We start from the raw sequence: 13,620 nt of genomic DNA on the forward strand, positions 1-13,620 counted from the left end.
CGACCCAAGTCATTCCGAAACCCAATTTCTTCCGACCCAACTTATTACAAAAGCCGATTTCTTCCGACCCAAGTCATTCCGAAAGCCGATTTGGACCGACTTCACCTTATTCCATTCCGACCCAAATTCACCCAACCCAGATACGGACCGACCCAGTCTCACCCGACCCAATTCCGACCCGTAGTCCGAGATCCCCTCACCCAGTTTCCCCGACCCAAGTTCACCCGACCCACCCAGTTCCGACCCATGACACAGTGTCACCCAGATTATTCCGACCCAAATCATTCCGACCCAGCTTGGGTCAACCCAAACCCAGCCAGTGACCCAGATTGACACCTCTAGATGGAGGTAATACTTCTAAAATTCAGTAATCTAGTTCAATTTAACAAAAAGAAGCTCAATTCACTAAAAAAAGCGATAAATTTATAAGGAAAAACAACAGAGAATCGGTAAAATATGTTCAATTCAATAAAAATAAGTTTAAAACAGTACAAATAAGATAAAATACACATAGCCTTTAAGAATGTTTTTTTCGGAATTACCCATGATTGTAAACAAAAAAAATACTCTCTCTTGCCACCAACATTAGGTATTCTTTGGTTGACATTGTTTAGCATAGAAAGCTAGAATTTTTAGGAATTGAAATTTCTTGGTGTTGTTTGGTTGACAAATTCACGTGAAGTAGAATTTCCTATAAAGTTTCACTTCCTACAAATGGAGGAAATTACTTACCTAGGGGGACCTAGGTAAGTGAAAATTCCCACGAAAACTTTCAATTTCCGCAAATCATCAAACAACATTTAGCAATTTATAAGAAATATAATTACATATGAATATAAATTTCTAAGAAATTTTCACTCCCTACTAAACCAAGCGAGCATTTAGTTCAATCTTGACCTCTTTTAGTATATTGTGAATCATATCATCATGATGATTGATGAATGGTAATCATGTTGGACAACTGTTTGTGGACAAATGGAGTTTACGTCACTGAAGATTTGGGAGCAGATACAGATAAATAGAAGTGCATTTATGCGTATAACATTACCCAAGGTTCAAAGGATAAAATTTTTATGCAAACGAGTTTCTTGCCATTTACAGCACTCTCACTGTCTCACGTCTTTTTATACATCATCTCATGTTTGAGAGAGCTCAGGCTACATATCATTATCAACAACCTCGTTCTACTTGACTTTTGTATTTGTGGTTTCCTCTTGACGTCTTTGATGTTTCTTGCATTTGTTTCTCTTCTGCTGATGATGCTGATTCTAATTATATTCACTATATACCATCTCCTACAATAACAATTCATAAAATCAATAATAGTTGTTTCTAGAAACAAAAAAAAAGTGAAAGTCTGGTACCTTCAGGCTTCAACTAAATTCATTATCAATAAAGATATTAAATTCATCAAAATGACAAGGATAGCCTGATAGGTCATAGGTACAAAAAAAAAAGTCAATATCATTATGTCAATGGACGGTTTTATTGCTATGAGGTACTTTTTTTTTTACTTACTATATCAGTATTAAAAACAATTAAGGCAATGTCACTTTCAAACTTTTAAAAAGATATTTTTTTTAGTCATTTAATGTAAAATATAGAGTTAAGGTGAAAAAATAGTACTTTTGAGTGGAAAAAGAAAAAAAAAACAAATATAGAAGTAATAGAAATACTTTATGGTGGACCAAGTACTATAAATAAGGAAATATAGCTAGCAAAAAGAAACACCCACATATGAAAAATGTAGAGGTGACTATGGGCTGGGCCGGGCCGGCAAAAAAAATTGCCCACTGGTGAGGCCGGACCGGGCCCAAAATTTGTGCCCAAAGCAAAAAAAAAAACGGATCAGGCCCGACCGCGAGCCAAACAAAATTTGCCCAAAACTCGATAAAAAGCGTGTCGGGCCAAAATCAAGCTCTAGAAAAATGTAACAAGAAAAAAAAAAAAAAAAAGAGGGAAAACTACATAAAGCTAATGGTTTTTTCATCACATAGCTTCCATAATTTTTTTTTACCAAAATCGGTTTTTTCACCAGGTACCCTTGAGGTTTCACGAAATGCACCAAGTACCCTCTTTGTTTCAAAAATGCACCAGATGCCCTTGTGATTTGCATAAAATGCACCAAATACCCTTAATGACTAACGGTGTCAAGTTTCCGTTAGCTTTATTTACCATTTGCCATTATTAACCCCTAACCCTAAACCATAACCATAACCATAACCATAACACTTAAATATAACCTAAATCCTAACCCTTATCTCTAACACTAAACGCTAACCCTAAGATTAACCCTCTAACCCTCCCCCACCCCCTAACACCCAACCCTCCTCCCCCACCCCACCCCACCCCACCCCACCCCAGCACCCAACCCTTCTCCCCCACCCCACCCCAACACCCAATCCTTCTCCCCCACCCGAACACCCAACCCTCCTTCCTCTAGCTTTATTTACAATTTTAATGAATTTTAATACCAACTTATATTTCATTTGGTACTTCCAACTTATTAAATTACGAAGCCGGAAACATTGACCAATAAAGTTACTAATGTGTTTGGCCACCAATAACAATTTTGTTTGCCCCCTTAATGCAACACAGATGCTCATTACCGTAGTAAAGTTTAAAAAAGTGGTTTGTATTTCACTGTATCCTCTTCGCAGATTTTCTTTGAAAGCCTCTTTGCAGATTTTGAGTGTACATGTGAGTATGAACTAAACCAATATTGACACGAACTATTGAAGGATTAATTCAGAGGTGCGATTTTGTACCTTTGCATTGTTATTGGACCTTGTGGACTTGTGATTGAGATGCAATGTATGTTGTTTAGTTAAAGAGACATTAGCCAATGGAAAAAGATTTTTGATGCAGACATTAATGGTAAGAAGGACATCAATTAATTATAGTGTATTGGGTTTAGATTTTGACATAGTCAAACAATTTGGCCTAACGTTACAAGATAAGAAGATACAAATATACAAGGGCAAAAATATATGACATGATATGGTACAAAATTATTATGTGGCGTCGAATTATTTGCTAGACAGAGGCATCACGTGACAAATTTTCATGAAAGATAACGATGATGGTTAGATATGCAGGGCGAAAGAATAAGCTAAAAGATCATAAATTATAAAGCTAGCAAGAAAAGGGAAAAAGAAGTTGATTACCCTGAAACATATTGGACACTCATCACTTCTTTCCTTCCAGGCTAATATACAGCTAAGGTGGAATTGGTGCGAACATTGTGTAATTATCTTGGGATTTTCATGATCAAATTCTGCAGAAAGAAACCCATTACATATTTAGATGTGTTGCTCAAACATCGGTTCAATTAGTTATGAGTGCATATTATAGTGTCATACAAACTGAGGTCCAAAATTTCACACAAGTTGCGAGAATATATAGCATTCAATAAACCGAAATGTTAAAAAGATTGTCAAGTTTTATAACAGCATTTTTGTGCATATACCATTTGACAATATTTTTCTTTACTTTTCTTTTATTTTCATCTTATATTCACTACCAAATAGTAAAGTAATCAAATATTATTAAAAGAGACGGTCTAATTTTAATATAAAAGTATATCTAGTCACTAAATGAATTAAACTAGTCACCGAAAGAAATTAACCTAGTCATTATTGGGCTAATTCTCTTTTTAATATTGGGCTTATCATTGCCTAATTTTAATTTAAAAGTAGACGGTCTCTTACAAGACAAACTCGTAAAGTAAGTAATAAACCTAGTTAATGAAGTATTGGTATGAAATCAACTTTCACGTTTCAAACTAAGAATTTCACATCGACAAAAGTGTATAATGTCGAGGAATGATACAAGTCTCTATCATCTTTCTCATATGCAATCTATCTGTTACTCATAACTCTTCTAATTGATACCATGAAAGTTAGGATTTTTTTTTTTTTTTTGGTTCCTCACTGGGACTGCATGTTAAGATGAAGGGTCTTGCCAACCAAACCACCACCTCTCGCACATTAACCTAGTGTGGATTTGCAGGCAAACACTTTGAGATTGGGGGATAGTAAGGGGAAACCCTCTCGTAAAGTGTCTTTAATGAGGATTGAACCCCAGAACTTTGAGGTTGAAATGTCTTACCACTAGGTCAAGCTTAGCTTAGTAGTGAAAGTTACGAAATGGTGCTCACATAAGATGAGTATACGGTAATGCCAATAGATTTATATGTTCTTTTTTAGGTGTAATTGTTTGACTGATAGATCCCAATTTGAGATTATCAAATAGAGGCTAGCGCTTTCTCGAATAGTCTCTGACCCGAGTTCCTAACATAAAGAAAAGACTGTGAAGCAAGATAGCCCTTTAAGATGTAGGAATCCATGAAGAATAGTCCATTTTAGCCAAAGTCTAGTTTTTGTGACAAATGACAATGATCAATCATCGAGAAAGGGGAAATATATTATGCGACTGAAAACTTCGTACCTTCAAGACATGTTGGACACACATCCTCTTCATCTGGGGATAAAATCTTTTCATAGAATTCGTTCTCGAAATTCGTAATCAACTGTTTTTTCAAGCTCACAGGGAAGCAGTCTGGAGATACTTGGCCTTCGTTAAACCAGAATTTTACTTCTTTTTGTGTATGTAGTAACTCGTCTTCTTCCGACAAGATACTTGCAGCGTCATCAACAATTACAACTTCTGCTCCTGCTTGAATTGGATGAATAAAGAGAACTTCACTTTCATGAGATGTACTTTTAACCTGTGAAAATTATAGAATTGAACCATGAAAATTGTAAGAAACACATACAATACATACATTTGAAAGCAGATATTAAAAGTAAGCTCACGATATTCTTTTGAAGACATATACTTTCAGAGATTTAAGGTACTGGTATTGAACTCACACTTCATCTAAAGAAAAATCATAGCATTATATTGATTATTCATGATATTGTTTCTACCTTTCCAAATACTTCTTTAGATTTTCATTGGTATTTATTAGGCGAAATTTGTCTTGAACATACCAAACTATAACTTCAGTGGGTGCACATAGCACCACAAACTTTGGCTAGTAGCCATAATATCACAAACTAAACATAGCACCGCAAACTTTGACTAGTAGCTCAAATATCACGAACTATTGGATTTGGTGTAGCGCGCATATCATTAATGATACCTGATGTCTAGAGGTAAGTTTTCTGGCCGGTGAAATGTGCATGTCTTCTGCTCATAGCGTACAACATGTGGTACCATGCAAGTTCCATCATCTACCGGTACATGTCTTTATGGTTACGAAAGAAACTTACATTCGGTATCATCTATAATACCCGCTGCATCAAGTATAATAGTTCCTATTATTTTGGCTACAAAACCAACACTGTGGTGCTATGTGCACTCATGTCATAGTTTGGGAGTGTTGCGGCCAATTTTGCCTACTTATTATCATCCAACACTACTTTAAAATTGGTATTGAGTGGTAAGTGAAATTTACAAAACAGAGCATTTGCTTGAGATTGCAAATACATTAACATCCGACCTCTCATTGGAATTTTATTTGAAAAATTACATATGAATTCAATACCATTATGGCCAATTATTGCTGGATACCGAACAAGTTGTTTATATGCTTCATGAGCAAAGTAAATAACAATGGCTGAATTTTTTTTTTGACACTAATCGATCAGTTGCAGTGATATAATGATGTTTATTATCTCATTCTATAAACATACAGTTCAAAACTAACTAAAATACTATTTGAATATCATAATTCTTCATCAATTCTTTCTTCTTAGTTCAAAACAGCAACAATTACGATAAGAATATAGAAATTACTTTAAAGAAAGAATAGGGATTTACTTCAGTCTGTGTATGGTGTATATCTGCAACTTCGTCAAAACTTCCATCCCCGGAGTTTTGTTGCAAAGGCTGATGTTTAGTTACGACATTTGGGTGAATGCGACTAGAACTTGTTTCTAAGATATCGGGTATGACTACCGCGTTCAATGACGCAGCTTGTGGCTGAGCGGAACCAATAGTATGGACTTCGTTTCCGAACAAAATTCCTTTCACCTGTACCAATTTTTTAGACAACAAAGAAAATAAAAGAGTTAGATTTTCTCTAGATTGATATCTTATTTCTTGGTATCATGATATATCAATTATCAGTTAATTTTTGTTTTGGATTCAGAACGCACATTGGCTAGTAATAGGATACAAATTTGCTTATTTAGGAGGGACTCATTAATCATCCTTTTGAATGAAATACAATATAGTAAGCTTAAATAAGAAAAAGAATGGAAAACCTTGTGAATGATGAAGTTGAATTCAGAAACCCAGCGATTCCCTGAATCTGAACGATGAGAAATTACAGTATACTCATCTCTAACAGTAAAGCAGCTACATATCCCCATTGCTTGAAAGTTCTGTATCATATGCATAATAATAAATTATCAACATATTCAACTTTCCAAAATTAGCTAATAATGCTGAAAAAATAAGGAAAGGTTCAAATAACTTTTAACATAAGTCTTAGCCGCAGAAAATAATATAACTAATTACTAAGAACAGAAACCCTTTGACAATAAAATCCTAAACCCTAGCAACTAAGAATAATACCTCAAACGAGAAAAAATAATCAAGAACACGCAAGTTTGTGGAAAAAGAAAGAACACAATCATAATAGAAAAAGAATCAGACCGGAAAAAATATATACTTTTTTGATTTATTTTACATGTTACACTTTTAAAATAATCGACTCTTATACAGTTTTTGGAATGGAGACAAATAGAGAAAAAGAAAAAAAAAAATTCAAAAAGATTCCATATAAACATGTGATAGGAGATTGATAGAAAGGAGTTATTACCCAAAATAAAATTACAACATCGTATATGTATTTCAGTGAGTATGGAGCAATTAAATGACGAGTACAATTAGAACGGAGGAAACATGTTTAACTCAACTAAGCATGTACGTACAGAAACAAGGGAAAGAGAGAGAGAAGTTGAAGTATTGAGAGTGTACCGTTTTTGTTATTGGAACGAATTTGTTTTGATGGTTTAAAGTGAGGCAGAACTTGGGATTATGAGGGTGCACTCTTTTTTTTAGGGGATGAGGCTAAATCATTATAAAGAACATGGAAATCTAGTCCTACCTGTAACTTAAGGATATCTACTCCAACTCGGATTAGCCTAAATCTTTGGCTGCAGCCAGCTATAATCGGCCAATCGGGAACCAGTTTTTAGCCTTTTAGGTATCAGGAAGAAACATACTCCCTCCTTGGCTCGGTCTTAAAATGTTATTCTTTATTTTTTTAACTCTACATTTTTCATCATTTAAATGTGAATATGGGATGGGTCGGACCGAGTTCAGGCAAGGCCGTACCTTATAAAAATTACCGATTCATCGTGCGCGGCCAAAATTTTGGCCCAAAATTGTCATATAATGAAGGAAACCATTGTCACTCCCTCGTTCTAATGCATGCATGTTTTGTATCGTTAATATATTTAATTACATATTAGCAAAAAATTATAAATGTTTGATTTTCTTAATATATACAATGAGACTAATCAAACAAGACCCCAACAAGGCCAATATGACTATGTTTTTTTCTTATTTATTGATTTTTTTTATTTTCTTTACCCATGAACAATGCCCAAATTAGAAGTGGTAAATTTATGAAGAAATGAAGGGTGTAATACACTAACAATTTAATCACTATAGATTTGCTAAGAGTCCTCGCAAATAATATCCCTAACAAGTCTGGCAATTAGTTTTTACTAATACTTCTGTAAAATTTAGGTCAATGTATTTTTTTGTGTTCCCTTCTATTGATTTTCCTTTAGAATATATAGTACAGAATATATGGTAACTAATGATCCTTCCTGAACAAGATTACATCAAGAATTTATTAGCTTCCTAAGATAGGTAACTCAATACCCCCCCCCCCAAGTTGGAGCATGGGGATCACAAATACCCAACTTGCTAAGTAAAGTGTCAAACTGAAGCTTGCCAAGAGCTTTGGTGAAGATGTCTGCAAGCTGAGTACTAGTATGGACATAGGAAGGATCAATAAGACCATCTGTAATGGCATCACGAACAAAATGACAGTCGACCTCAATGTGCTTCGTGCACTCATGAAAAACGGGGTTTTTAGCAAGATGGAGAGCGGATTGACTGTCACAGAAGAGGCGAATGGCAGTGGGATGATGAACACCCAAACTCAGGAGAAGACCCTTTAACCACTTCAATTCACAAGTAATAGCCGCCATAGAGCGGTATTCGGCCTCGGCAGAAGAACGAGACACAGTAGCTTGCTTCTTGGTCTTCCAAGCAATGGGAGAAGCACCAAGAAACACAAGCCATCCAGTGATAGAGCGCCGAGTAAGAGGGCAAGCAGCCCAATCAGAATCACACCACCCAGTGAGAGTAAGATCACTGTCAGCTCGTAAGAGAATACCCTGACCAGGAGTACCCTTGAGATAACGAATAACACGCAAAGCAGCGTCCCAGTGATCAGTACGAGGGGCCTGCATAAACTGAGATAAAATGTGGACAGAGTAAGCCAAGTCAGGACGAGTGACAGCAAGATAAATAAGACGACCAACCAACCATCTATAAGGCTCGGCATCAGCGAGTAAGGGCCCAGTCGCAAGACCGAGTCTGTGATTCTGCTCAATCGAAAAACCAGCAGGTTTAGACCCAAGAAGACTTGCTTCAGAAATGATGTCCAGAGTATATTTTCGCTGACAAAGAAACAAGCCGGAGGCACTGCGTGTAACCTCAATACCAAGGAAATATTTCAAGGGACCCAAATCCTTCATCTTAAAGCAATCAGAGAGATATGACTTAAAAGCCAACAAAGCACTGGAATCATTCCCAGCCACAATGAGATCATCAACATACATCAAGACATTAATCTGAACCGAACCCTAGGTGAGAGTGAATAAAGAATAATCAGAGTAATATTGAAGAAAGCCATACCCCTTCAAAGCGGAAACAAGTTTAGCGAACCAACACCGAGGAGCCTGTTTGAGAACATAGAGAGATTTTCGAAGACGACAAACCATGTTGGGCTGAGAAGATTCAAAAACGGGAGGAAGCTTCATGTAAACCTCTTCCTCCAGCTCACCATGAAGAAAGGCATTATGAACATCCATATGATGTAACTCCCAATTTTTAGCAGATGCAATAGCAAGAAAAGCACGAACAATGACCATTTTGGCGACGGGAGCAAAAGTTTCGGTTTAGTCAATGCCTTCTTTTTGATGATTTCCAAGAACAACAAGGCGGGATTTTTGACGCTCTAAGTTCCCATGAGAATCAAACTTGTTACGATAGACCCACTGACAACCAAGAGCACGTTTGCCAGGAGGTAGCAACTCCATAGTCCAGGTGCCATTATCTTCCAAGGCCCGAATTTCATCATTCATAGATCGTTGCCAACCTGCATCCTGCATAGCTTCCTTAAAAGATTTGGGTTCCGTGATAGATGTAACATTAGCAATAAACTTTCGATATTTCGCAGAAAAACGTTGACAATTAATGTAATGTGCTATAGGATAGGACTTACCAGAGGAATGTAGAGGAGTAGAGGAAGGCGAAGATGGACTATTTACTGAAATAGAGTTGGTGACATAATCTCGCAGTAAAACCGAGGGAGTCCGAGTGCGAAGGCCGCGGCCCAGTTTAGATGGCGAGGCCGAAGGTTCAGAATCGGGACCAAGAGAAGAGGGGACCGAGGGATTGGTGGTAGAGAGGGAAGGCTGAAGGGCCGAGCCCGTGTTGGTAAGAGATGCGGGCTGGGTTTCGGAGGGAGGTATAGGGGGGCCAGTAGGCGAATTGAGAGGAGAGGGTGAAGTGTTAAGGGATGTGGGCTGGGTTTCGGAATTAGTGGGCTGAATTGTGAGTGGAGAGGAGGAATTTGTAGGAGGATTAGAGACATTTTGTGAGAGTGTGTTTTGTGAAGGAGTAGCATACTGTGAAAGATTATTATTTGGGGTATGAGTAGTATTTTGTGGGGGATCAATGTGTGGGGGACTATTTGGTGGTGGCATAGGTGGGGAATACAATTTATAATCAGCAAAGTCATAATGAACATTATCATAATTAGTGACCAAAGTAGAAGGATCAATGTTGGCAGCCTCAAGATCACAAAAAAGGAAAGGTACCTTCGAAAAATTTGACATCCTGGGAAACAAAAAAATCCTTACTATCAAGATCAAACAATTTCCAACCCTTTTTCCCAAGAGGGTAACCCACAAACATACATTTTCGACTCCGACTAGCAAATTTGTCTCCTTTAGAATGATGATTATAAGCAAAGCACAAGGAACCAAACACCTTAATAGAATCATAGGAAGGAGGGCGATTGAACAAGAGTTCATAAGGTGTTTTGTTATTTAGCAAAGGAGTAGGAGTACGATTAATGAGATGAGCTGCAGTTAATATACTTTCAACCCAAAAATAAATAGGGAGATTAGCATGAAAACGAAGAGCTCTACCCACATTTAAGATATGTTGATGTTTTCGTTCAACCCGACCATTTTGTTGAGGAGTATTAACACAAGAGGTTTGAAAAAGAATACCATGGGCAGTGAAATAATCTTTGAGACAATTGAATTCAGTACCATTATCACTTTGCACAATTTGAATGGTTTGGGAAAATTGTCGATCAATCATAGCAATAAAGGCCATAAACATAGAAAAAACTTCAGTTTTATTAACCAACAAATAAACCCAAACAGCTCGAGAATAATCATCCACCAAAGTTAAAAAATATCGAGCACCACAAGAAGAAACATGAATATGGACCCCACAAGTCACAATGAACCTTGCCAAAAATACGACTAGCTTTATGTTCACTTATAGAAAATTTAGTGCGAGGATGTTTAGCACGAAAACACACCTCACAACCCTTATTTAAACTACCCTTCAAATGACTGACAGGAGGAAGTAACTTGACGATTTTCTAGGAAGGATGACCCATGCGATGATGCCAAACATCCAAAGAGTCAGAGACCTCGCCAATCGAGACATGATGCACGGAATTCCCAACTCCAAAGTAATAGAGTCCATTTCTCCTAACCGCTGTTCCAATCAGATTCCTCGACGGGTCATGTATAACACAAACATTAGAATTGAATTGAACAATACAATCCATAGTCGCGGTTAACTGAGAAACAGAAAGTAAATTGCAATGCAAATGAGGCGCATATAAAACATGAGTGAGAGTGAGAGAGTCCGAGAGATGAACCGAACCCTCTTGCTTGGCCGTAACAACAGCACCATTAGGCAACCCCACCGGACAATAAGAAATACAAGTGAGATCAAATAAAATGGAAGCATATCCTGTAACATGATTAGAGGCTCCAGTGTCGACAATCCGGTCGGTAAAAGAAAACATACCATGAAGCCTGTCATCTGAAATTTAATTACCAAGCAAACCGGCGAGTGCCTTCCATTGATCGGGCGTGAAAAGAGACGGGGATGCAGCAGCTACTCCAAGAACAACACTCGGGGCTTCGGTGGATGCTACGGCAGTAGCATTGGCTCGCACAGGCTCGCGAGAGCGAGCAGCAACAGGTGCATTCGAGGGACGACCCACCCCTCGACTAGCTGTGGCAACTTTGCGATCCTCCCACCAAGGAGGATACCCATGTATCTCAAAACACGAACTCTTCTCATGACCAGATTTTTGACAGTGGGAACAAGTAATATGGGACTTATCTTCACGAATCCGAGGACAGGCCTGAGAAGACGAGGAAGCAGCGCTGGCTCGTGGGGCTGTGCGAACCGCAAAGCCAACTACTTCGGGCGAGTCAACCGGAAGAGTTTTAGAGAGCCGAACCCTTTCGGCTTGCACAAGCAATTGGTAAGCCCTATCAAGTGTAGGTAAAGGGTCCTGAGAAAGAATATTAGAACGTACAGTGCTATAATAATCCGAATCGAGCCCCACAAAAAATTCATGCAGTTTACTAGTGGCACGACGTTCCTCATGTAATTGGTCGGCAGAACAAGAAGTATAACAACGGCATTCAATAAGAGGATCATGATTATATAATTCTTCCCACAAAGTAGTCAGTTTTCCAAAATAAGATGCAATGGTCATGGACTTAGTTTGTTCACAACGAGCCATAGAAGATTTGAGTTGGTGAATTCTAGGACCGTTAGCCATGGCAAACCGAGCCTTTAAAGAGTCCCATAATTTTCTAACGTCACAATATTTCGAAAGCGTACCTTTAATCTCCGGGGATATGGTGTTCATAATCCAAGATATGAGCATGGCTTGAATAGTGCTCCAATCCAAAGGCGTACATGGCGGAGACGGAGCGGTGATCGTGCCATCTAAAAATACCCATTTCTGGCGGGCTTCAAGGGCCATTGGGACGTCGGAGGCCCAATGGTCATAGTTATCGGCGGTAAGGCGGGTGGGGGTAATGAAGTCACCCGGTCTATCTTGATGACCAAGAAAATACGGAGATGTAGGAGTAATAGTAGGCGGCGGCGGTGGAGGGGCAGCCGCATCAGAGTCACCGGCCATGGTGAAGAAAGGTTGGGGACGGCTGAACCTAGCTCTAATACCATGTAAAATTTAGGTCACTGTATTTTTTGTGTTGCCTTCTATTGATTTTCCTTTAGAATATATAGTACAGAATATGTGGTAACTAATGATCCTTCCTAAACAAGATTACATCAAGAATATATTAGCTTCCGAAGTTAGCTAACTCAATAACTTCATGCAATTTCCAGAATTATAATTCATTAAGAATTCTCGTTACCAATTTAAATTCACTAACAATTTATAAATTAACAAAATACTAACAACTCACCAACTATAAATTCTATTGACCAATTTATCAGTTACCTGGTAATCCTCTTGGACAAGACCTGGTAATCCGATCAAAACCCAAATCACAAGCTTCAAACCATCAGAAAATCACTGCTTTACTATAGTTGTGGACGCCTCCTTTTATCCTTCTTCCGTCTCAGCAGGTATGGGAGCAATCTGCAGAACCAGATTAGGAGGATGGGTTGAAGGTATCTATGGCAATATTATAACTAATCCTCCCAACATGGTGAATCTTTCGACCATTAAAGTTGTCATGGATTAGGCAAAAGCGCGCCAATGGGATGATTGTATCATCCTTTCCGATTCAATGATTGAAGTAGATAATATTATGGGGACTGCTAGAATTCGTGATAGCCTGATAGGTATTCCAACATCACTAGAATTTGTAGGGGTCTTTGCAGCGAACAAGTTAATGAAGCAGATGTCCTTGCCAAGGTAGTAAAAACGGGAGACCTTCAGCAAAATGAATTCCTCCAATTTTCTAAATCTACATGGAGGGCTCTAAAACTGAAGAGTACAGATATCTCATTTGAACAATTATCACTACTATGTAATATTCGGGATCAGAGTCCCCCAAACTTTGCTACTATTTAACTTGTAAACCTATTACACCTTTATTAATGCATCCATATTATCTTAACCTTTCATCATATTTAATCACTAATTAGGATGATTATCTTAACCTTTCGTCATATTTGATCACTAATTAGGGTGATTATCTTACATTCATTTTGATCACTAATTGAGGTGATTATCTTTCCTTCCTTTAATAACTAATTAAGGTGATTATCTTGATAATTTAT

General features: G+C 37.8%; 1 protein-coding gene across 1 annotated transcript; it reads right to left on the minus strand.

The window, feature by feature from the left end:
• Positions 1-10,936: 10,936 nt before the first annotated feature.
• On the minus strand, positions 10,937-12,508 carry LOC104896244 (uncharacterized). The gene is made up of 2 exons (XM_010682960.2): positions 11,404-12,508; positions 10,937-11,316 (listed from the first exon to the last, which is right to left on the minus strand). The coding sequence occupies exons 1-2, from the start codon at positions 12,506-12,508 to the stop codon at positions 10,937-10,939; spliced, it is 1,485 nt and encodes a 494-aa protein (XP_010681262.2).
• Positions 12,509-13,620: the final 1,112 nt, after the last annotated feature.

This window comes from Beta vulgaris, chromosome 6 (genome assembly GCF_026745355.1).
Source record: "Beta vulgaris subsp. vulgaris cultivar EL10 chromosome 6, EL10.2, whole genome shotgun sequence".
In the NCBI taxonomy this organism is placed as follows: Eukaryota; Viridiplantae; Streptophyta; class Magnoliopsida; order Caryophyllales; family Amaranthaceae; genus Beta; species Beta vulgaris.

Bases quoted from the DNA above. Each gene is read 5' to 3' on its own strand.
- LOC104896244 (XM_010682960.2), bottom strand. From the start codon at position 12,508: ATGGCCGGTGACTCTGATGCGGCTGCCCCTCCACCGCCGCCGCCTACT. The intron at 11,317-11,403 runs GTAATTAAATTT...ATCATGTTACAG, and splicing joins GGCACTCGCCGGTTTGCTTG to GATATGCTTCCATTTTATTT.